Source organism: Diceros bicornis, chromosome 15, assembly GCF_020826845.1.
Source record: "Diceros bicornis minor isolate mBicDic1 chromosome 15, mDicBic1.mat.cur, whole genome shotgun sequence".
Lineage (NCBI taxonomy): Eukaryota > Metazoa > Chordata > Mammalia > Perissodactyla > Rhinocerotidae > Diceros > Diceros bicornis.
The window spans coordinates 6005038-6027645 of NC_080754.1; the positions used below are offsets into that span (position 1 = coordinate 6005038).

A 22608-nucleotide genomic window follows, 5' to 3' on the forward strand; every position below is an offset into this window, starting at 1 on the left:
CTGAAGGGATGCCAGGAGGGTTCAACATCCACAAATCAATGTGATATATGACATTAACAGAATAAAAGATGAAAATCATATGATCACTCAATAGATGCAGAAAAAGCATTTGACAAAATTCAACATTCTTTCATGATAAACCCTCAAAAACCTGAATGCAGAAAGGATGTACCTCAACATAATAAAAACCAATACAACAAACCCACAGCTAACATCACACTCAACAGTAAAAGATTAAAAGCTTTTCCTCTAAGATGAGGAACAAGACAAGGGTGCCCACTCGCACCACTCTTACTAAACATAGTACTGGAAGTCCTAGCGAGAGCAATTAGGCAAGACAAAGAAATAAAAGGCATCCAAGTCAAAAAGGAAGAAGTAAAACTGTCATTATTTGCAAAGGATATGATCTTACATACAGAAAACTCTAAAGAATCCACCAAAAAGAACTGTTAGAACTAATCAACGAATTCAGTAAAATTGCAGGATACAAAATCAATTTACAAAAATCAGTTGTGCTTCTATACACTAACAGTGAACTATATCAGAAAGCGAAATTTAAAAAACAATCTTATTTACAATTGTATCAAAGGAATAAAATACCTAGGAATAAATACAACCAAAGAGGAGAAAGATCTGTACACTGAAAACTATAAGACATTGATGAAAGAAATTAAAGACAGAAATAAATAGTAAGACATTCGTACTCATGGATTAGAAAAATTAACATTGTTAAAATGTCCACCCTACCCAAAACCACCTGCAGATTCAATGCAATCTCTATCAACAATCCAATGGCCTTTTTCACAGAAACAGAACAAACTATCTTAAAATTTGTATGGAACCACTAAAAATCCCAAATAGCCAAAGCAATCTTGAGAAAGAAGAACAATGCTGGAGGCATAAAACTTCCTGATTTCAAACTATATTACAAAACTATAGTAATCAAAACAGTATGGTATTGGCATAAAAACAGACATAAATCAATCACAGAAAAGAGAGACAGAAATAAACTCTTGCATATATGGTCAATTAACTTATGACAAGGGAGACAACAATATACAAGAGGGAAAGGATAGTCTCTTTAATAAATGCTGTTGGGAAAACTGGACAGCCACATGCAAAAGAATGAAACTGGACCAATATCTTACACCATACACAAAAGTCAACTCAAAATGTACTCAAGACTTAAACACAAGACCTGAAACCATAAAATCTCTAGGAAAAAAACATGGGGGTAAGCTCCCTGACATCAGTCTTGGTAAAAAAAAAAATTTTTGAATTTAACACCACAGCAAAGCAACAAAAGCAAAATAAGTGGCATTTCATCAACCTAAAAAGCTTCTGTACAGCAAAGGAAACCATCAACAAAATGAAAAGGTGAGCAAATAAAAACTAGACTATTGGTGGTGAATATGATGCAATCCATACAGAAACTTAAATATAATAACGTACAACTGAAATTTTCACAATGTTAAAAGCCAATATGACCTCAATAAAATACATTTTTTTAAAAAAGGCAACCTATGGAACAGGAGAAAATATCTGCAAATCATATATCTGATAAGGGGTTAATATCCAACATATATAAAGAACTCATACAACTCAATAGCAAAAAAACAATCCAATTAAAAAATGGGCAGATGGGGCCAGCCCAGTGGCGTAGTGGTTAAGTTCTGCTTTGGCAGCCCCGGATGCAGGTTTGGATCCTGGGCATGGACCTACACAGCACTAATGAAGCCATACTGTGGCAGGCGTCCCACATATAAAGTAGAAGAAGATGGGCATGGATGTTAGCTCAGGGCCAATCTTTCTTACCAAAAAAAAAAAAAAAAAAAGGACAGAGGAACTAAATAGACATTTTCCCAAACAAATAAAAATGTCCAACAGGTACATGAAAAGGAGCTCAGCAACACTAATCATCAGGGAAATGCATATCAAAACCACAATGAGGCGTCACTTCACACCTGTTAGATTGGCTATTATCAAAAAGACAAGAAATAACAAGGGTTGGCGAGGATGTGGAGAAAAGGGAACCCTTACACACTGTTGGTGGGAACGTAAATTGGTGCAGCCACTACGAAAAATAGTACGAAGGTCCTCAAAAAATTAAAAATAGTATTACCATATGACCTAGCAATTCCACTTCTGTGTATTTACCCTAAGGAAACAAAATAACTATCTTGAAAAGATATCCCAAAGCCCACGTTCACTGCAACATTATTTACAATAGCCAATACATGGAAACGAACTAAGTGTCCATCAACAGATGAATAGATAAAGAAAATGAGACTGATAGATATATATATACACACACATATACACATACACATATACACACACACGCACACACAAAACAGAGTATTATTCATCCATAAAAAAGAAAGAAATTCTGCCATTTGTGACAACATGGATAGACCTTAAGGGCATTATGCTAAGTGACATAAGTCAGACAGAGAAAGACAAATACTGTATCATTTCACTCACATGTGAAATCGAAAAGAAAATGAACACCTAGCTACAGACAACATATACCAAGTGACCTCAGGAAGATTGTGGAGTAGCAAGCACCTACCATCTTCTCACCTAGACAACAACTGCACTGGCAGAATCTGTCTGATATAACTATTTTGAAATTCTGGAGTCTACTGAAGGCTTGCAACTTTCAATCAAAAGATTCAACAGTAAACTGCAGTTAATTTCAGTCAATTTCAGCTCTTAAGGTGGTAGCAGCTGCCCATCCCACACTCCCAGCCCCAAGGCAAGCAGCTATGCCCCAGTTCCTAGAACAGTTTGCAACTGTCCCCCAAATACGCGGACTCTGTATTCTCATCACTGATTTGGTGTTTCTGGTCATGGAGGAGCAGACATAGAGACAGGCAGCCACTGTTGCAACAACCACCACTGTTGCAACAATCTCCCTATCCAGCTAAAACAACTTCCAGGAAATTTAAAGGGCATTGCCTATTTTGTTTTATTCTCTCCCCTTCATTTTTCCCATTTTCTCTTTTTGGGAACCAAACATTTAAGGATTAGGACATTAAAAAGTAATCACACATATGAGGGAATTTAGAAAGTTACAGGCACAAGCAGGGAAGGGCACAGGCTTAGAAAAGACCTGAGAAGACCTTATGTTTACACGTCAGACTGATCCCTGGAACAGAGACATGATACAACAATAAGAAAAAAAGAAAAAACTCAGCAAATCCTGGAGAAAGGCATAAATTTGATTTCCAGACTTATCATATTATAAGATTCAAATGTTGCATTTTTCAACAAAAAAAAAATCACAAGGCATACAAAGAAACAGGAAAGTATGGCTAATTCAAAGGAAAAAGATAAATCAACAGAACCTATCCCTGAAAAAATCCAAATGGCAGACTCAATAGACAAAGACATTAAAACGACTGTCTTAAAGATCCTCAAAGAGCTAAAAGAAGTCTTGGACAAGGTCAGTAAAATGACAATATCAATAATGAGACAAAATACATAATGAACCAAAAGAACATTATGGAGCTAAAAAGTACAACCAAAATGAAAAATTCACTAGAGGGATTCAAAAGTAGATTTGATAAGCAGAAGAAACAGTTGGTGAACTTGAAGATATGATCATGGAAATTATCAAATCTGAGGAACAGAATGAATAAAAATTTAAGTAAAATGAACAGAGCCTAAGGGACCTATGGGACACCAACAAGTGGACCAATAAACACATTGTTGGAGTCTCAGAAGCAGAAGAAAGAGAGAAAGGGGAAGAGAAATTATTGGAATAAATAACCACCAAAAACTTCCAAATTTGATGAAAAACATGTATATAAACATCCTAGAAGTCCAAGGAACTACAAGTAGAATAAGCTCAATGAGACCTACACTGAGAAACATTATAATTAAAGTGTCAAAACAGGAAGGCAAAGAGAGAATCTTGAAAGCACCAAGAAAAAAGTGACTTATGACATACAAAGGATCCCCAATGAGATTATAAGCAGATTTCTCATCAAAAACCATGGTGGCCAGAAGACCTTGGGTTGGTATATTCAAAACACTAAAGGAAAAATATGTCAACCAGAAATCCTATATCTGGTAAAACCGTCATTCAAAAATGAGGGCAAAATTAAGACATTCCAATATAAACAAATGCTGAGGGAGTTCATTAGCACTAGACCAGCCTTATAAAAAAATGCTACACAGAGTTCTTCACATTTAAATGATAATACATTAGACAGTAACTCGAAGCCATATGAAGAAATAAAGGTTATTGGTAAAAGTAAATACATGGACAATTATAAAAGCCAGTATTATTGTAACTTTGGTTTGTAATTTGCCTTTTTGTCTTCTACATGATTTAAGAGACTAATGCTTTTTTTTAATTACTAGACTATGTTTTTAGACACACAATGCATAAAATATAATTTTATGACATTAATAATCGAAAGGAGGTGAGGATGAAGCTGTATACGAGCACAGTTTTGAATGTTATTGAACTTAGGCTGGTATAAATTCAAATTAGAATGTTATAACTTTAGAATGTTAAATGTAATCCCCACGGTAACCACAAAGAAATCAGCTATAGAATACACAGAGAAGGGAATAAAAAAGTTTCACTACAAAAAATGAAGTAAACACAGAGAAAGACAGTAATGCAGGAAATAAGGGGCAAAAAAGCTATACGGCATACAGAAAACAAATATCAAAATGACAGAAACTAAGTTCCTCCCTTATCAATAATTGCTTTAAATGTAATTAATTAAACTCTCCAAACAAAAGACAAAGACTGGCAGAATGGATAAAAAGATATGATCCAACCAGAGGCTGTCTAGAAGAGATTCACTTTAGATCCAAAGACACAAACAGATTGAAAGTGAAAGGAGGGAAAAAGATATTCTATGCAAATACTAGCCAAAAGAGAGTAGGGGTGGCTATACTAAGATCAGACAACACAGACTTTAAAAAAGTTTACTGAGACAAAGAAGGACATTATATATTAGTACAAGGTTCAAGACAACAAGATGATTTAACAATTATAAACATTTACATACCTAATAAAACTATCAAAATATATGAAACAAAAACTCACAGAAGAAAAGACAGAAATAGACAGTTCTACAATAATAGTTGGAGACTTTAACATCCTACCTTCAATAATGGATAGAACAACCTGACAGAAGATAAGTAAGGAATTATATGACTTGAACAAGACAATAAACATACTAGATCTAACAGACATATACAGAACACTCTATCCAACAACAGAATATACATGCTTCTCAAGTACACATAGGATATTCTCCAGGATAGATATTTTAGACAACAAATTAAGTCTTGATAGATTTAGAAACATAAATACACAAAGCATCTTCTCTGACCATATGGGATGAAGTCAGAAATCAATAACAGCAGGAAAATTGGAAAATTCACATTTGTGGAAATTAATATATTCTTAAACAACCAATGTGTTTAAGAAGAAATCAAAAGGAAATTAGAAAATGCTCAGGGATGAATGAAAATGCAAACATAACACATTAAAATGTATAGGACACAGCAAAAGCAGTGCTAAAGGAGAAATATATAGCTACACATGCTTATATTAAAAAAGAAGAAATATCCCAAATCAACAACCTAACTTTATAACTTAAGGAACTAGAAATGGAAGAACAAACTAAATTCAAAGGTAGTAGAAGGAAGGAATAATATAGATTAGAGCAGAGACAAATAAAATAGAGAATATAAAAACAGAAGAGAAAATCAACTAAACCAAAAGTTAGTTCTTCAAAAAGATCAACAAAATTGACAGACATTTAGCTAGATGGACTAAGGGAAAAAAAAGACTCAAATTAACAAAATCAGAAATGAAAATGAGGACATTACTACCAGTCCTACAGAAATAAAAAGGATTCTAAAAGAATATGATGAACAACTGTCTGCCAACAAATTAGACAATCTAGATTAAATGGGCAAATTCCTATTAACACAAAATCTACCAATACTTAATCACAAAGAAATAGAAAATCTAAATAGACCTATAACTAGTAAGGACATTGAGTCAGTAACCAAAAACCTCCCAACAAACGAGAGCCCTGAATCTGATAGCTTCAACTGGTGAATTCTACAAACTTTTAAAGAACAAATAACAGATAATCATTTCAAACTCTTCCAAAAAATTTAAGAGGATGGAACACTTCCTACCTTATTCTATGATGCCAGCATTGTCCTGAAACCAAAGCCAGAAAAGGACGCTACAAGAAAACTACAGATCATGACCCCACAGTCACCCTGTGAATAGGGTTAGGTGATGTACGCATTTGACAGGTGAACCACGAAGGCTCAGAGCTTTGGGAACTTAACCAAGCCATGGAGCCAAGTATTAGCAGACACCATTTGAACACAGACCTTACTTTCCAATCCACTATTCAACCCACTGACAGCCCTTCTTCCAGAAACCCAGAGCCAGCCAGGCAGGAACCCCAGAAGCACAGACCCCACCTCAGCAGAGAGACTGGGGGAGTGGTCTAAGTGGCTATATCAGCAGGAGACATCCTTTGGATACCGTGTTTTATCTTAAAAATTTATGTGAGATTTTCTTATTCTACTTCACAACAGTGGACTCTGTTGTTATCAGGTAGCATTTATTTGGTTCTTGCTCCATTGGTCCTAATAAACACACTTTAGCATATCAAAAAGAAAAAAAAAAAAGAGAACTACAGATCAACATCCCCAATGAACACTGATGCAAAAATCCTCTACAAAATACTCCAAACAGAATTCCACAGCTCATTACAGTTATAGACCATAACCATGTGGATTTATTCCTGGAATGCAAAGATGGTTCAACATACAAAAATTTATCACTATAATAGGCCACACTAACAGAATGAAGGAGGAAAAACACATGGTCACCTCAGTGCAGAAGAAGCACTTGACAAAATTCAACACCCTTTCCCAGCAGTAAAAAAAAAACAAAAACACTCAACAATCTAGGAATAGAACGAAACTACCTCAACATAATAAAAGCTATACATGAAATACCCACAGCAAACATCATACTCAATGGTGAAAGGCTGAAAGCTTTTCCTCTAACATCAGAATTAAGACAAGGATGCCCACTTTCCACACTTCTAGTCAACATAGTACTGGAATTTCTAGCCAGAACAAATATGCAAGAAAAAAAATAAAAAGCACTTAAATTGGAAAGGAGGAAATAAAATAATCTGTTTCACAGACAATATAATCTTAGATGTAGAAAACTCTAAAGATCCCCCAGCCACACAAAAAAACAACTGTTAGAGTTAATAAACAAAAAAAGAAATTAAGAAAAAAATTCCATTTACAATAGCTTCAAGAAGAATAAAAAACTTATTAGTTAATCAAGGAGGCAAAGACTCAAAAAATGAAAACTAAAAATCATGGCTGAAAGCAATTAAAGAAGACATTAATAAATGAAACCACATCAAATGTTCATGAATTGGAAGACTTAATATTATTAAGATGTCAATACCAAAGCGATCTACAGATTCAATGCCATCTTATCAAAATGGCAATGACATCTTTTGCAAAAATAGAAAAATCTATCCTAAAATTCATACAAAACCCTAAGGGATCCCCAATAGCCAAAATAATCTTGAAAAAGAACAAACCTGGAGGGGGCCGGCCCGGGGGCGCAAGCGGTTAAGTGCGCGCGCTCCACTGCGGCGGCCCAGGTTCGCTGGTTCGGATCCCGGGCGCGCACCGACGCACTGCTTGGTAAGCCATGCTGTGGCGGCGTCCCATATAAAGTGGAGGAAGATAGACACCGATGTTAGCCCAGGGCCGTCTTCCTCAGCAAAAAAGGAGGAGGATTGGCGGATGTTAGCTCAGGGCTGATCTCCTCACAAAAAAAAAAAAAAAAAAAAAAAAAAGAACAAACCTGGAGGTCTCACACTCTCTGATTTCAAAACTTACTACAAAGCTACAATAATCAAAACAGCATGGTCCTGGCATAAAGACAGATATACAGACCAATGGAACAGAATACAGAGACAAAAAATAAACCCTCAAATATATGGTCAAGTGATTTTTATTATGGGTGCCAAGATCATTTAATGGGGAAAGGACAGCCTTTTCAACAAATGATGCTGGGAAAACTGGATATCCCCATGCAAAAGAATGAAATTGGACCCTCACCTAACACCATACACACAAGTTAACTTGAAATGAGTCAAAGACCTAAATGCAAGAGCTAAAACCATAAAACTCTTAGAATAGGGGAAAATCTTCAGGACATTGGATTTGGCAATAATTTCTTAGATGTGATACCAAAGGCACAAGCAACAAAACGAAAAGTAGACAAAGTGGACTTTATCAAAATTAAAACTTTTGTACATCAAGGGGCAGTATTAATAAAGTAAAAAGGCAACCCACAGAATGGGAGAAAATATTTTCAAATCATATTTCTGATAAGATATTAATATTCAGAATACATACAAAACTCCTAAAACTCAAAAATAAATAAAAAAACAGTCCAATTCATCAATGGGCAAAGGACTTGAACAGACATTTCTCCAAAGAAGATATACGAATGGCCAATAAGTACATGAAAAGATGTTCAACATCACTAATCATTAGGGAAATCCACACTAAAACCACAATGAGATATTGCTTCACATCCATTAGGATGGCTATTATGCAAAAACAGAAAATAAGTGTTGACGAGGATGTGGAGAAATTGGGACCCTGTGCACCGCTGGTGGCACTATAAAATGGCGCAGCTGCTATGAAAAACAGTATAGTGGTTCCTCAAAAATTTAATAATAGAATTACCATACGATCCAGCAATTCCACTTTTGGGTATACACCCAAAAGAATTGAAGGTAGAGACACAGATACTTGCACACCAATGTTCCTAACAGGGTTATTCACAATAGCCAAAAGGTGGAAGCAACCCAAGTATCCATAAACATTTATACCAGACTACAAAAAGGCAAAAAAGGAATCAGAATTTCAATTAGAAAAGTAATCTCCAGACTTGTTCTGGATCTGATACCTCATATAAAGCATCAACAATTAAAACAGCACTTGCCTGACCTATTTCTATACTTGGGGTTGATGAGGTCTTTCCGAGGATAAACCAAAACACAGCAGTCAAACACTGACAAATTTTACAAAATGAAATTTAAAATTTCTATACTACAGAAGATACTATAAACAAATTACAAATAGGAAACTTGAAAAAATTTTTTCAATACATATAACAAAGAGTTAATACCTTTAATAAGAGTTCTTAAAATCAATAAGAAACAGATGGAACACCTACATGGAATACATACAAAGACTAAAGAGAAAACTCATATAAGAAATACAAAATCCATCTTCACTAAAAATAAAAAATGATTGAAATGAAAACAATTATATTTATTTTTGCCAACAGGTTATCAAAAAATTTTTCAATACACCTAATTCTGGTTAAAATATAGCAGAGAATGGCACTATAAGGATTTACAAGAATAAATACACAAAGACATACACATAATTCACTTACTATAGCATTGCTATACAGACAAAAAATGAAAAATACCCTAAATGTCCACTCAGAAGGGAGTATATATATGTAAAAGAAGATAAAATAGATTTCTATATATTGATGTAGAAAGCTATCAAAATGAAAGACAAAAGTTGATTTTCTCATTTACTCCTCCAGCATACCTAGGTATTATTATCCCATTTTGCAGATGAGGTAAACCAAGGCATAGAGAAAGAAGTTAAGCAAATTCCCTGAGCTGCAATTCAAGTCTGTACTAAATAAGTTAATACAGACATGGCATTTATCACAGTGTAATACCATAGGAAAAAACAATAAATATTAGTTATATTTGTTACAGGAGTAACATAAAGCTTCGTAATTAAGTATGTTAAAATAATAAATTGTCATCTAGAAAAAACAAATATGCTACTTTAAGGAGACCACTTTAATTTAAATTTCCTATTCACCCCTGGTATTTTCTATTATTCCTTCATTTTTAGCATAAAACACAAGATTTTTTTTTTCCTACATAATTCCATTCAGATTGCCGTTACAGTCAGTAATAACGGTTCTGAACACTAAAGACAGGCTAAGGCTAAAGTAAGACTTTTAGCCTTTACATAACATTTTTATCAAAGACACAAGTGCTAGTTTTTCAGAGGAAATCTCAGTTTTCACAGTCATGGCCTCCATTCTTCAACCCACCGATTTTCAGTTGCTACTTGACATTCTATCTTTGTAACAAGAGTTGGTGTTTTTACCACCTTCTCTACAGTAACAGAACAATAACAGTAATGTCAGAACATCATGTCTCCTTCTGAGAAGATCTAAATAATTTCCATTTACTCTTCCTGATTTTGAGACAGACTGGCAAGAGGTTAGTTACAAGAGTCCCATCCTTGAGCCTACCCTGTGTCCATCCTGTATTTCAGTTCTAATGCAGCACATCTACTGGAGATATGGTATGGCCATACTTGCAATTTATCTCCATGGGGCACTCTGGATTCTCCTCAAAATGAACTCATTTTAAGGGAAGAGAGAACTAAAGCTTGGTTTAAGGAGTGCAGAACTTCTCCTTAAACCAAATGGTAATACTAATATGGCTGTGACAATTGCCTCGGCAGTGCTGGTAATAGCAACAGAGATGGCAGTGATCTCAGGATCAGACGTTGGCATCCTCACAGTAGAAGACTTCAGTAGCATCAATTACAGCAATAGCCTTTAGTGACACTTTTGATATTAGCAGCAATAAGAGAGAACACAAAAATAACGACTACCATTTATTAATCACCTACTAAGTTCCAGGTATTATATTAGGGACTTTACATAGGTTATCTCCTTAAATCTGCATAATAATCCTATGACGTGTGTATTATTATCACTGATTTAAAGACAGAATAAGTAACTTGCCCAAGGTAAGTCAGCATATTAGCAGTACTGCTAAAATCTGAATCCAGATGTCTGGCTTCAAAGACTATGCATATTCCAAATGCAAGAATCAAAGAAAATTACCACCATGAGAATGAATTTTCAGGGCCCACATCAAATACCACCTGGAAATTTCATAACTATTTGGAAAGCAGTTGAGCAGAGCTAGAGATCTCACTGAATAGATTTTAGGGAAAGCCAGAAATTTTAGACTATGATTATTAATCCTTAGCCCTAGATTGGTATAAAGCCTCAAAATTACAGATTACAATTTTCTGGTTTCATCGAATCCTCACAATAGTGCTGTTTTTCATAACAACATGAATGTGCACTGATGTCATATGAATTCCATAGTAATAGGACATCTTAAGTGACTTTTTCTATAGAAAGTATCCTCAATAATAACATTTTTACTTGTATCATATTTTATGTGCACAAAGAATTCTCACATGTGAGATTTCAAAGAGATAATAAACAATTATATGAGGTAAAAAGGTCATTCAAAATTATTTCTCTTTTTACAACTCAGGAAACCATAGCTCAAGGTTAAATGATATGAACATTAACCCAAGTGCACAAAACTCACTATGTATTGAGCTAAACACTGGGTATAAATGCAAATAAGACACGGTCTCTCTCCTTCAGGAGCACATGCTGTAGTAGAGGAGGCAGAACAAGCACCTACAGTACACAATGATAAATGCACTTCTAATATCTCTAGCTGTACATTAAATTTATTAGTAACTGAATAATGCCACTGAAGCTCTCATTTTTTTCAGCAAATTCAGAAGAGACCTAATAAAGTATGAAGTTAAAATTGTCACTGATAATTCACTAAGTAGAACCCAGGTGAAAATATAAAATATTCTCCAAAAGGAGAAAAATTCCTAAAATTTGTTAGTTCATGAGAAATGAGCCAAGTTTATAAAAATAAAATGTGTTAGAAATATGAGCTATCTGTTATAGGCCATTAAAAAGACAACAATAAATACTCTTTAATGTAATTAGTCTTACAAGCGAAATAGAAACCAGAAGTTACCTTTGGATGGTTCAGGGCAAAAAAAAAAGCAAGACCAGATCAATAATTTTTCACTCAGATCAAAACTATTTATTGTACTGGCTGAAGGCCGAAAATTAAAAAGAGAAGTTCATAGTAAATGAAAGTTAAAAGATAATTGACTTCCCCTAGCTTTTTCCCACACTTACTTTCTTATTTACAGTCCCCACATGAGCTTCTCCTAGAGCTTAAAACAAAAGCAACTTCAGTTTTCCATTTCTCTTATTGGCACAGTAAGCCACATTTGTTAATGGAATTCAGCTACCTCAAACTATTTTTGTGAGGAATGCATTCAGCCATTCATTCAGCAAATATTTACTGAGCACTAAGTACCAGGTACAGTTCTAGAATCTGGATAAAAAACATTGAACAAGACAAGATGGAGGGATGGATGGATGAATAGACAGAAGGACGGGCAGCCAGATGAATAGGACAGAGAAGGAGGAGGAATAGACAGATGTCTGGGGAATGGATTTCAATTACACCAGACAAACTGAAATACTAAAATAGGTAACTAAATTTTCATTAAGAGTCTACATCCATTTTCCCAAAACACAAGTAGAGTGACCGGCACTTTTTGAAATTGATTATTAGCCATGGACCGTTGGTTCCAACAGCCATTCCAGCCACCAGGGGAGAAACGTCACGCTAGCCATCAGACCACACTGCCTCACACTTAGCAATAACATATCCGTGGGGGAAGAATAGAGGAGGGCTCATGAGAATAAGTATAATATTTATTTTGAGTAAAGTTATCACTAAACCTACCTTTCAGATAAAAAGGAGCTCTTGTGAGGATTTAGATTTTGACAAGATTCTAGGATGCCATCAGATGATGAAGAAAGCTGCTCTGATTGCATGTTGTCTGTATCACCCAAACTGGCCTCAGTTACAGATGAGGTCTTTATGTATTTTCTTCCTAACTCCGTTCCCAGGACATTCGTCAATATAACTCTGGGTATCCTGTCACACAAAATAACAAACACTGTACTGTACTGAAGTTTGCAGTAAAAAATGTATTCTAGAAAGTTGAATTTTCAAACATTTTCGTCTTAGCACAAGTAAGTTTATTAGAACTACTCACCCTAGAAATTAACCCATAAATACTCAAAATTTTGGATGAACACAGTTTTTTCGTTCCTGAAATACTCGTGTCTTACAAACTGGCAGAGATTAGCCCGCCACTATAATGGCTTTAACTGTATTAATGGATGCTATTGAGGTGCTTAAAATTGTAACCAAGTCTTCTCAAAAAATGCTTTCTTTTTCTTTTCCAGTAGTTATTAAAAACATCGTTTACTACAAACCAATTCAAGAAATCTTTATTCTTCTCACTCAACAAAAAGATCTTTGATAAGTAATTACATACTTATAATTGACAAATGACAAATGCTAAATTCAACAAAAAAAACATCATTCAGTTTGTATCTATGGTAATGACAGATTCCATAAGTGAAACAGCACATATATTGATGGTAATATATATGATTTATATAATAGCATCAGGGAAAGAGTCAAAAAATTAAATATTTAGAAAATTCAAGTGTATTTTTAAAGCTCCAAACTTTTTTAAAGTGGCGGGGTTCATATCAAATGTACTATGTAAACCCAGTGTCTTCTTAGACAGAAGAGGATAGTATAATCTTTTCTTGGTTAGCCAGTAGTTATTATGAAAAACTGATGTACTTTGCCACACTACAATGATGCCCTCAAGGCAACTATCTGGCCCTGCATTGACTGGCCCAAGCCAAATTACTGTGATTTTTTAGTTCTTTTACCATATTTTTTAAGTTTTCCTATCTCCTCTTTATCAGATGTCCCCCTTGACTTATCAATATGTCAGTAGCAGCACTTTACTGACCCTTTGCAAGAGACAATAGATAACACTTAGAAAGGGCCAGAGTACTTTTTGCTTAAGTGAAAAATGTGACCTTCCCTATGCTTATTACATTTGCTGTAGTACTTAGAGGTACTCTTTATTTTCACTACGTAGTTTGAAAAGAAAAACTATTCCTTTTCGCTATGTTCCAGACTGCATAGAATTTCATAAATTAGGAGAACTTTAAAATAATTTAGTCATCTTTTTATTTTAAACACGAAGAACTCAAAGCTCACAAAAGGTAACTGGTTGCCCAAGTATAAGTAACTCTTCCTAGCAGAAGAACCTAGGCCTACTATCTTTTGGTTGTTTTATTTTATTCCATTACACTGTATCCTCAATACTAATTTGCCAAAAGATCCAGATAACTGAGCTTTTCTATAGATACTTCAGGAAACCCTTGAGAATATCCATTTCCAGCACAAGCACCACCACAAGCATTGCAATGATTAAGTAGTAGATATGATCTAAAAACAAAGGCTAGTAGTAAATACACCCCACTGAACTCCAAGTGTGAGAGAAGAAAGAAGGGAAGGAAGTCGGCCATCCAGCACAACCACTAATTGTGAGGAGGGGAGGGCAGAGCTATTTTTCTACCTCTTCGTATGATTGAAATCTCTAAGGATCCTATATATTATTGTCTGTTTTGTATATTTGATGCCTGACAGAACTCTCCTTAAAATCCTGGATTTGAAGTGGGAATGGGAGCAATATAGGACCAGTAAGGAGTCTCAAGATTTCTGTTATCTGACCTCACACCAGGAATTGCGATGAAATGAATCACTAAACAAAACTCAACTGTCATTCTCAATACTTCAGGAAAAATACAAGAATATTAGTGAGAGAATTTTATTCAGGTTAGAACTATTTTTTCCTGATAAATATTTTAGTGTAAATAAAATTTTACTTACTTTTAAGTGATGAGAGAATCTAATATGCTAAATTGATAACTCATTTTAAGAATTGATGATATACTCTTTTTATGGTCCCCTATCATTACTGAACTCTAAAATGGGACTCATAACAAAAATAATCCAAAAACTGTAATATTTAAGTAAAGAGAAAATTTGGGACATATAAAGAGACACATCAAGAAATGTCAGCTATCATTCAGTATCTCTGTTTAAATGCCTGCCCATAGTATGTTTAAATATATTTTAAAATGTTGAGTCTCTAAAAAAAGCTGTCTCTCCAATTAGGGGAGATGGAGTCCATAAAAGATTAATTTTGTACAACGTATTAAAGAAAATAATCGACAACAACCACAAAAAAGTATAAATATCAGCAAGGAAAGGGAAAATTTTAAAAGATTACAATTCTCTGCTGAATAATAAATGATCATACTATTCTTGTATGGTTTCTTTTGCTGCTAGATTTTGGAGAAAGAAAAAGCAAAGAAGAGATGAAAAAAGACCCTTGCAGAACAAGAACTTTTAAGTTAAAACAAATAGCTAAAAGCCTTTCCTGGAAGAAAAAAATTTCAAAATTCACCCAAAAACCATTTGAAAAGATTATATACCAAGCTGCAGCAGAACCCACATCTCTAAAGCACAGGAAGCCTAGAGGGTCTCTGAAGCTATCAGAAGGTTTCAGGAACTATGTCAGCATGTCTGCCATGGTATACCTTCCAAGTAGAAAGCATTCTATTACTATGTGAACACACGCCACAAGGAAAAAACTGAGGATTAAGTAGAATAATTAAAGGTTAATAAATTAGATATCATATAAAATATGTAATAAAGTCCAATGCCTACTTATGAAAAAAATTAAAGTTCAGAAGAGTGAAAAGCAGTTGCCACGGGGGTTAATAGCAAGGACTCTGGAGTCAGACAAACGTAGGGTCAGGTTCTGATTTCGTCCCCAATAGCTACATAACCTTCAGCAAGTTACTTACCATAATTTATGCCTCTTAGCATTGATCTCCTCATCTCTAAAATGGGGAAAATAATATCTACCTTACAAAGTTGTTAAGATTAAATGAGATAATAGATGTAAAGCAGTTAGCACAAGCCCTGGCACACAGTAAGTACACCATAAATGGAAACTCACTTTAATTTTCCTATTATTGAAGTCTTGCTCAAAGTTACAAATTATCCTTTCAAATAGTACTTGTCATAATTTATCATGATCTGCAATCTTGATGAAAATACCTTATTAGAAAAGTACATAATTAAATAGCTGGCAATGCCTATAGGGCACCCAGCTCTCCATAACACACAGCCATAGCCCAAACATCTTTCATCAACTATTCGCAACTTAACGCAATTTGAGCACCTTGAAGAAACAGAGAGCTTCATGTGACAGCCTTACAGAACACAAATCTATAAAGTGATGATTAAGTTCATAACATCTAAGCTGTCTTTTGATGTACAACTATATAAATTAGCACTGCCACGGAAATTTCAGGGCTAGCCAGCATTTCAAAAGATTCTCAATTTTCACAAGAAATATACAAGTATACTTCATCTCTCATACTATCTCAATATGGAGGAAGGACTGAAAATCATCATTTCACACAGCCTATCCAATTTTTTTCCCAAGTATGTAAATAGTATCAGTAAGTAAAATAAAATGGAATTTGTTTAACTTTACTTACTAATATTATGAAATCAAACTTCAAAATATAATATGCTAAACCAAAGCAGAAACAAATTTTGCAATGCAGTGAGATGAAGCAGAAAGTATACTGGCCTGAGAAGTAATATCATTTATTGATTGTCTCTCTGCATGGTTATTCTCTCTGATTCTTAATTTTCTCAATTACAAATTGTGAGTTCCTTCCCTATATACATAGCAAGGTAAATGCAAGATTCAAATAATTTAAAAAATGGGGGGAAACTTTGAAAAACTGATAACAGCTATAAATATAAACTTCATGTCAAGAGGGAATTTTTAAAGAAATGGAACCCTTGTTGAAAGATAACATAATTATATCTGGTAATAAAGGTATAACAAGCAAAAAAAATACAATACTAATTTGGTTTTCATTTTTCTGTAATTTAGATGAACATCTTTCTAAAATTGTATGTTACATTTTAATAGGGCTCTCATAAATCCTTTCTTATCCCAGATGATATAATTCAAAATATACTTTCTAAATCATTTTCTTAAGCTATGTAGAGAAAAAAATTTTAATTTTTGAATAACTATCTTAAACAGATTCATAGATTTTCAAAATTTGCTCTTTTCTTATACTAAACTAAATTTTAAGTGAAGAAATATCACTCAACTAAAATATTACTGGCTTAAAGAAATCTTCAGGTGACAGGAATACTGTAGTGTCCAAAAAGTCTTACCATCACAATATCTGGAATATGTAATTTTTTTCAACTTCAAACATATGTAAATTTAAGAAAAAAATGAATAAATATAATTACACCATTTAGGGAAATTCCAAGAACCAGGAGCTAACTTTTTTTTTTTGCGGGGGGGCAGGGTGGGGATCAGCCCTGAGCTAACATCCATGCCAATCCTCGTCTTTTTGCTGAGGAAAACTGGCCCTGGGCTGACATCTGTGCTCATCTTCCTTCACTTTATATGGGACGCCGCCACAGCATGGCCTGACAAGCAGTGCCTCGGTGCACGCCCGGGATCCGAACCCTGGCCGCCAGCAGCGGAGTGCACACACTTCACCGCTACACCATGGGCTCACCCCAGGAGCTAACTTTGTTTAATGGAATATAGGCACACTGCCTCCATATTTCTCTAACAATCTCTGGTGCCAACTGATGAAAACAGGAGAAACATGGTTTATCTTCCCAAAAGCCTATGTGTGTCCCACTAGGCTCTTTTTTGCCTAATGACCAAGGTTTAAAAATGTCTGGAAATTTTCTCCCAGGAATATAGACGTGAACCACATATGGAGATAAAACCTACACTAAAATATGCTTTACTTATTTAAAAAGAAATCTGTGAATTCTATACACTGCTAGTTTGATATTTCTAAAACTCTTGACTCTTTTCTTCATTATTTAACAAGATTGATTTGGATCATGTGTTTGCTGTTTTTCTTCTCAATCTTATCCAGAAATTAAAAGGCTAAATTGTCCTCACATAAAAAGTATGTCCTCACATACTTAGATCACTACCTTTAGATCCTAGAATGCAAATAAAATTTCTTAAAAAATGCCATTTCTGGGATTGAATGAGTAATTTTACTCAATAGTTAAACTTTATTCAATAGCTAAAATTAAAAACCAAAAATAAATTTTTCTCCCTTTCATCTTTCTGAAATAATGAAGTCCTAGCTAAGTAAAAATGAAAAATAAGACAAAAAGCATCATGTCAAAGTTAAGCAAAAACTGAAGAAAGCATTAAGTCTCCTATTCCAGATAAGAAGTCCCAGATAGAAAACATCTATCCAAAGCCATAGCCTAAACAGTTCTCCAGTTTTCTTATTTGAAGCTTATACTACCTCTTTTCCTGACTGTCACCAAAATTACAGAACAAATAATTAGTTCTGATGGAGGAAAATACATTTCAATTAGAGAGACTGGAGATGAGACCCTGCTGAGAAGCAGTCTCTTTCTTGGATTCAGCAAACGTTTACTGAGCACTGAGTATGTGCCCAGTATTGTGCTAGGTACCAGTAACAGGAAAAATAATCAAATGTAGTCCCTGTCCTCAAGAAGTTTACTGTCAGGGAGGCAGAGAGTCTAAAAATCACAACAGTGTGACAAGTGCTAGGACACAAGAGCAAGCTGCTGAGCAGACAAAGAAAGGGATCAGATGCAGATGTGGGGGCTGGAATCAACACAGCCCTCCCAAGATGGCATTTGAGCTCAATGTTAAAGACCAACAGAAGTCAGTACAAAGAAAAAGGAGAATTGTTTCCAAGGTAACAGAACAAACAGCATGAACTCAGAAGTATAAAACAGCATTATACATTCAGTGAGCTACCTACCAGTGGTTCCCTAAGTCTAAAGCCCAGCACGAATGTGGAGGAGTGGACAGACACAGGCTAGAGATAGGCAAGGGTGCGATCAATGAGGACCTTGTATGCCAAGCTAGGGAGTTTAACTTTATCCTGAGGGTTATGTGGAGCCACAGAAAGACATTAAACTAGAGAGTGACAAGTAACATCTGCCTTTTAGAATGAATACTTTGGCAACCATATAGGGAAATGACCAAGAAGAAAAAGACTATGCACAGGAAGCCCAATCAAGTTACTGTCATAGTAATAAAGGCACAAAGTTATCAGGGCTTGAACCGAGGCAGCGGCAAGAAAGATGGAGAAGAGATCATTTCAAGACAGGTTTTGGAGGTAAAAATAACTAGACAGGAGGATAAATGACTGGATATGAAGGGTAAGGGAGGAAGAGGAGTCAGGACAATTCCCAAGTTCTAATTTGGAGAACTGAGTGTGGGGGAGTCATATACTCAGACAGGGAGGGGATCCAGAAACAGGAACCAGTCTAAGGACAAAGATGATGCATTCACTTTGGACCAAGTTAAATTCAGAACAACTGGAGCTGGGGAAAACGGTCTCGACTAGCTGGTAGTTCACCCAGAAAGTGAATAGGAAAAAAAACACACACACAGTAAAAACCAAATTAGAATCTTACTAGGACTCTTTACTTCATACTATATTTAAATTTCATGAATACATAATCTAGCTACTAATAATTCCTGGTGAGAAGAACTATTCTTCTGAGAGAACGGAGCATATCACACTGTTCTAATTACACTGTTCTAATTGAAAAAGGACAGCCATGGGATGAGGGGACGGATGAGCTTGTTGTCATCTGGAGGAGAGCTGAAGCTTCTTTTGAAAAGAGTCAAAAGGATCGGAAGGGCCTTACTTTAGCAAGCCCCTTTATTTAGACTCTCAGCACAGTGAGAGAACAGTTCACCCGTGCTAAGGAGGAAAACTGCAGAATCCAGGAGAATGAGAGCAAACTGCTTCACAAATTACTGAAGCTAAGTTGTCTGACTCCAAGATTTAGGGTGCTTTAGAAAGTTAAATTGATATCAGGTATGATCTAGTCAGGAAATTGTTATTACTTAGCTTTTATGTTTTTGGCTTTTTTAAAAGAAGTGTCCTTTTTTAAAATTAATGTGTAATACTATGTTCAGATGTTTTGACAGAGTTCGACTTGTATTTTAAAAATAATTGTGTTGAGGGGCAGCTGAGTGGTATAGTGGTTAAGGGTTTGCACACTCTGCTTCGGCAGCCTGGGGTTTGTGGGTTCAGACCCTAGGCATGGACCTACACACCACTTATCAAGCCATGCTGTGGCAGCATCCCACATATAAAGCAGAGGAAGGTGGGCACAGATGTTAGCCCAGGGCCAATCTTCCTCAGCAAAAAGAGGAAGATTGGCAACAGATGTTAGCTCAGGGCTAATCTTCCCCACCAAAAATAAATAATTGTGCTGAAAGTTGGCAGTTTTTATCTGGATCTTGGCTTAAGGCACTTATTTACTGTCATTCAGATTACAGACCATCTAACCAAAATACTATCTAGCTAATGACAGCTTATTCTAATTGAAAGCAAAGTACTTCCCCCAAAAATATTCATTTAAGGGTTAAAACTGTAAATGGAAATATATTAAAAATATTATGTTACAGATCACAAATTCCCATAGCTAATTCCTAGTCTGCAGCCCCAAACTTCATATACAAATTTTTTACAAAATACAAAACTGGTCTTGTTAGTTTTGAAAATTAAATTGCATATTAATAATTACTAAAAATTTAGGGGTACTATTTCAATACCATGTCCTTTTTTTAAAAAATGCATGCAAAATACGAGAAAGTTCACAAAGTCAAAAATGGTAAGGACCTAAATTAAATAACATTTAAAAGGTATGTTAGGGCCAGCCCCAATGGCCTAGTGGTTAAGTTTGGCACACTCTGATTCGGCAGCCCGGGAGCAGACCTACACCACTCATCAGTCAGTGGCCACGCTGTGGCAGCAGCTCACATACAAAATAGAGGAAGACTGGCAACAGATGTTAGCTCAGGGCAAATCTTCCTCAGCAAAAAGAGGAAGACTGGCAACAGACGTTAGCTCAAGGTGAATCTTCCTCAGCAAAAAACAAAAAAAAAATATGTTAAAGATATGAAAATAAAAAAGATATATAGATAAATAGACATACATACATCTTTTATTTTCTGCATCTTTAAGCTACCTTTTAAATGTTATTTAATCTAGGTCCTTACCTATCTGTCTATACAGTTATGTGCTGCTTAAGGACGGGGATACGTTCTGAGAAGTGCATCATTAGGCGATTTCGTCATTGTGCAAACATCATAAAGCATACTTACACAAACCTAGATGGTACAGCCTACTACATACCTCATCTATATGGTACTAATCTTATGAGACCACTGTCATATATTCGGTCTGTCATTGCCCAAACGTCATTATGAAGCACATAACTGTATATATCTCTTCATTTTATATTATAAATGAATCTCTAAAAATATGTATACATGAATCAAATTATAAAGTAAGTTAAATGTACTAAGGATACTTGTTTTTAAAAATAATTCTATGTCAATCTACTTAATGAAGTGCAGAACTATCATTAACTTTATAAATTAAGATTGTCAGTTTTAAGATTTGCTTTAGAGTGGGGCACACCTGTATATGCAGATTTTCTTAAGAATCATTTCCAACAATCTTATTTTTAAAACTATTGGACTTATATTATTGCAGTTGTGGTAAGTTGAACAAAATCAATACTGAACAACATACCTTTCAGAAAAATTAAGGCTTTGGTGAAGAGGTTCTAATTTTTGACAGGTCTCTAGGCTGTCAACAGATGTCGAAGGCAATGAGTCTGATTGCACCCTCTTGGCATCACATAAATTAGCATCGTTTCTAGGTAGGGTCTTTCTGAATTTTCGTCCTAAATCCGTCCATAGGACATTCGTCAACATAACTTTGAGTTGCCTGTTACACATATAAATAATTAATACATACAGTACTAAACATCGTATAATACATGAATTCATCACAATCTATAACAAATAACCTCCAGGAATTCTAAATTACACTTCTTCAAGCAATTAACTAGAGTAGTAAATATCATAAGTAAAAAATTTGCCTAACCATTCTCAAACATACATTAAAAAGTAAAGCCCATTTCACTTAAATTGGAATTTTCTTCAGAACTCTGTCTGGTATACTACAGCTGTAGTCACACACACACATAGCTGTTGGATTCCTGGTAACTCATCTGTGCCTCTGCCCACTGTAAGTGGAACAGTAATACATCTGCACATCTCATCACAGAGGCAACCACTTTCTGCACTAAAAATGTGTTTTTGTTTTAGCATTTTTTGATTCAGAAAACATTGTCAAAACTAAGCCTGTAACAGTCCATCATCTACAGTCTTAAGTCTACATAGTCTTAAGATCCAGATTTAACTTTACCTTATTTCTAAAAATGGTCAATTTAAAACACTTATTTTACTGTACTGATACCAATTTCAAAAGTAAAACTGATAAATGCAAGTAGTTCCAGCTTTTTGCCTCTTTACATTTTGCCCATTACTCATTCAATACATCTTTGTGCTGATAACACTTGAAGAACCGTGTTCAGTTCTGGAACCATGAAATATGGCTTTTGTAGTGGTTTGAACAGGCTATCAAGCAGACTTGAAACAATGTCAAATGAGGAATGGCTGCAAGAATTGGAAATGTTTAAACAGAAGATTGTCTATTCTACTACCTGGTAGAAGTTTTAGGCACTGTTTGGGTGTTTAACAAACATAAGAATATTAAGAATCAGAAAGCAAAGTGTT

The 22608-nt window shown here is 35.0% G+C and overlaps 1 protein-coding gene across 5 annotated transcripts in view; it reads right to left on the reverse strand.

Moving 5' to 3' along the window:
• The window catches only part of SENP7 (SUMO specific peptidase 7), a 136591-nt gene that overhangs the window by 51916 nt on the left and 62067 nt on the right, over positions 1 to 22608 (reverse strand). For 2 of the 5 annotated variants that reach the window (XM_058555704.1, XM_058555703.1), the window contains exons 5-6: positions 21557 to 21754; positions 12744 to 12938 (exon numbers count right to left, since the gene is read on the reverse strand). The exons of 1 other annotated variant lie outside the window; for it this stretch is intronic. In XM_058555704.1, coding sequence (XP_058411687.1) covers positions 12744 to 12938; positions 21557 to 21754 — 393 coding nt within the window. The remainder of the gene's footprint in view (positions 1 to 12743; positions 12939 to 21556; positions 21755 to 22608) is intronic. 2 more of the 5 variants (XM_058555705.1, XM_058555707.1) reach the window with 1 other exon arrangement.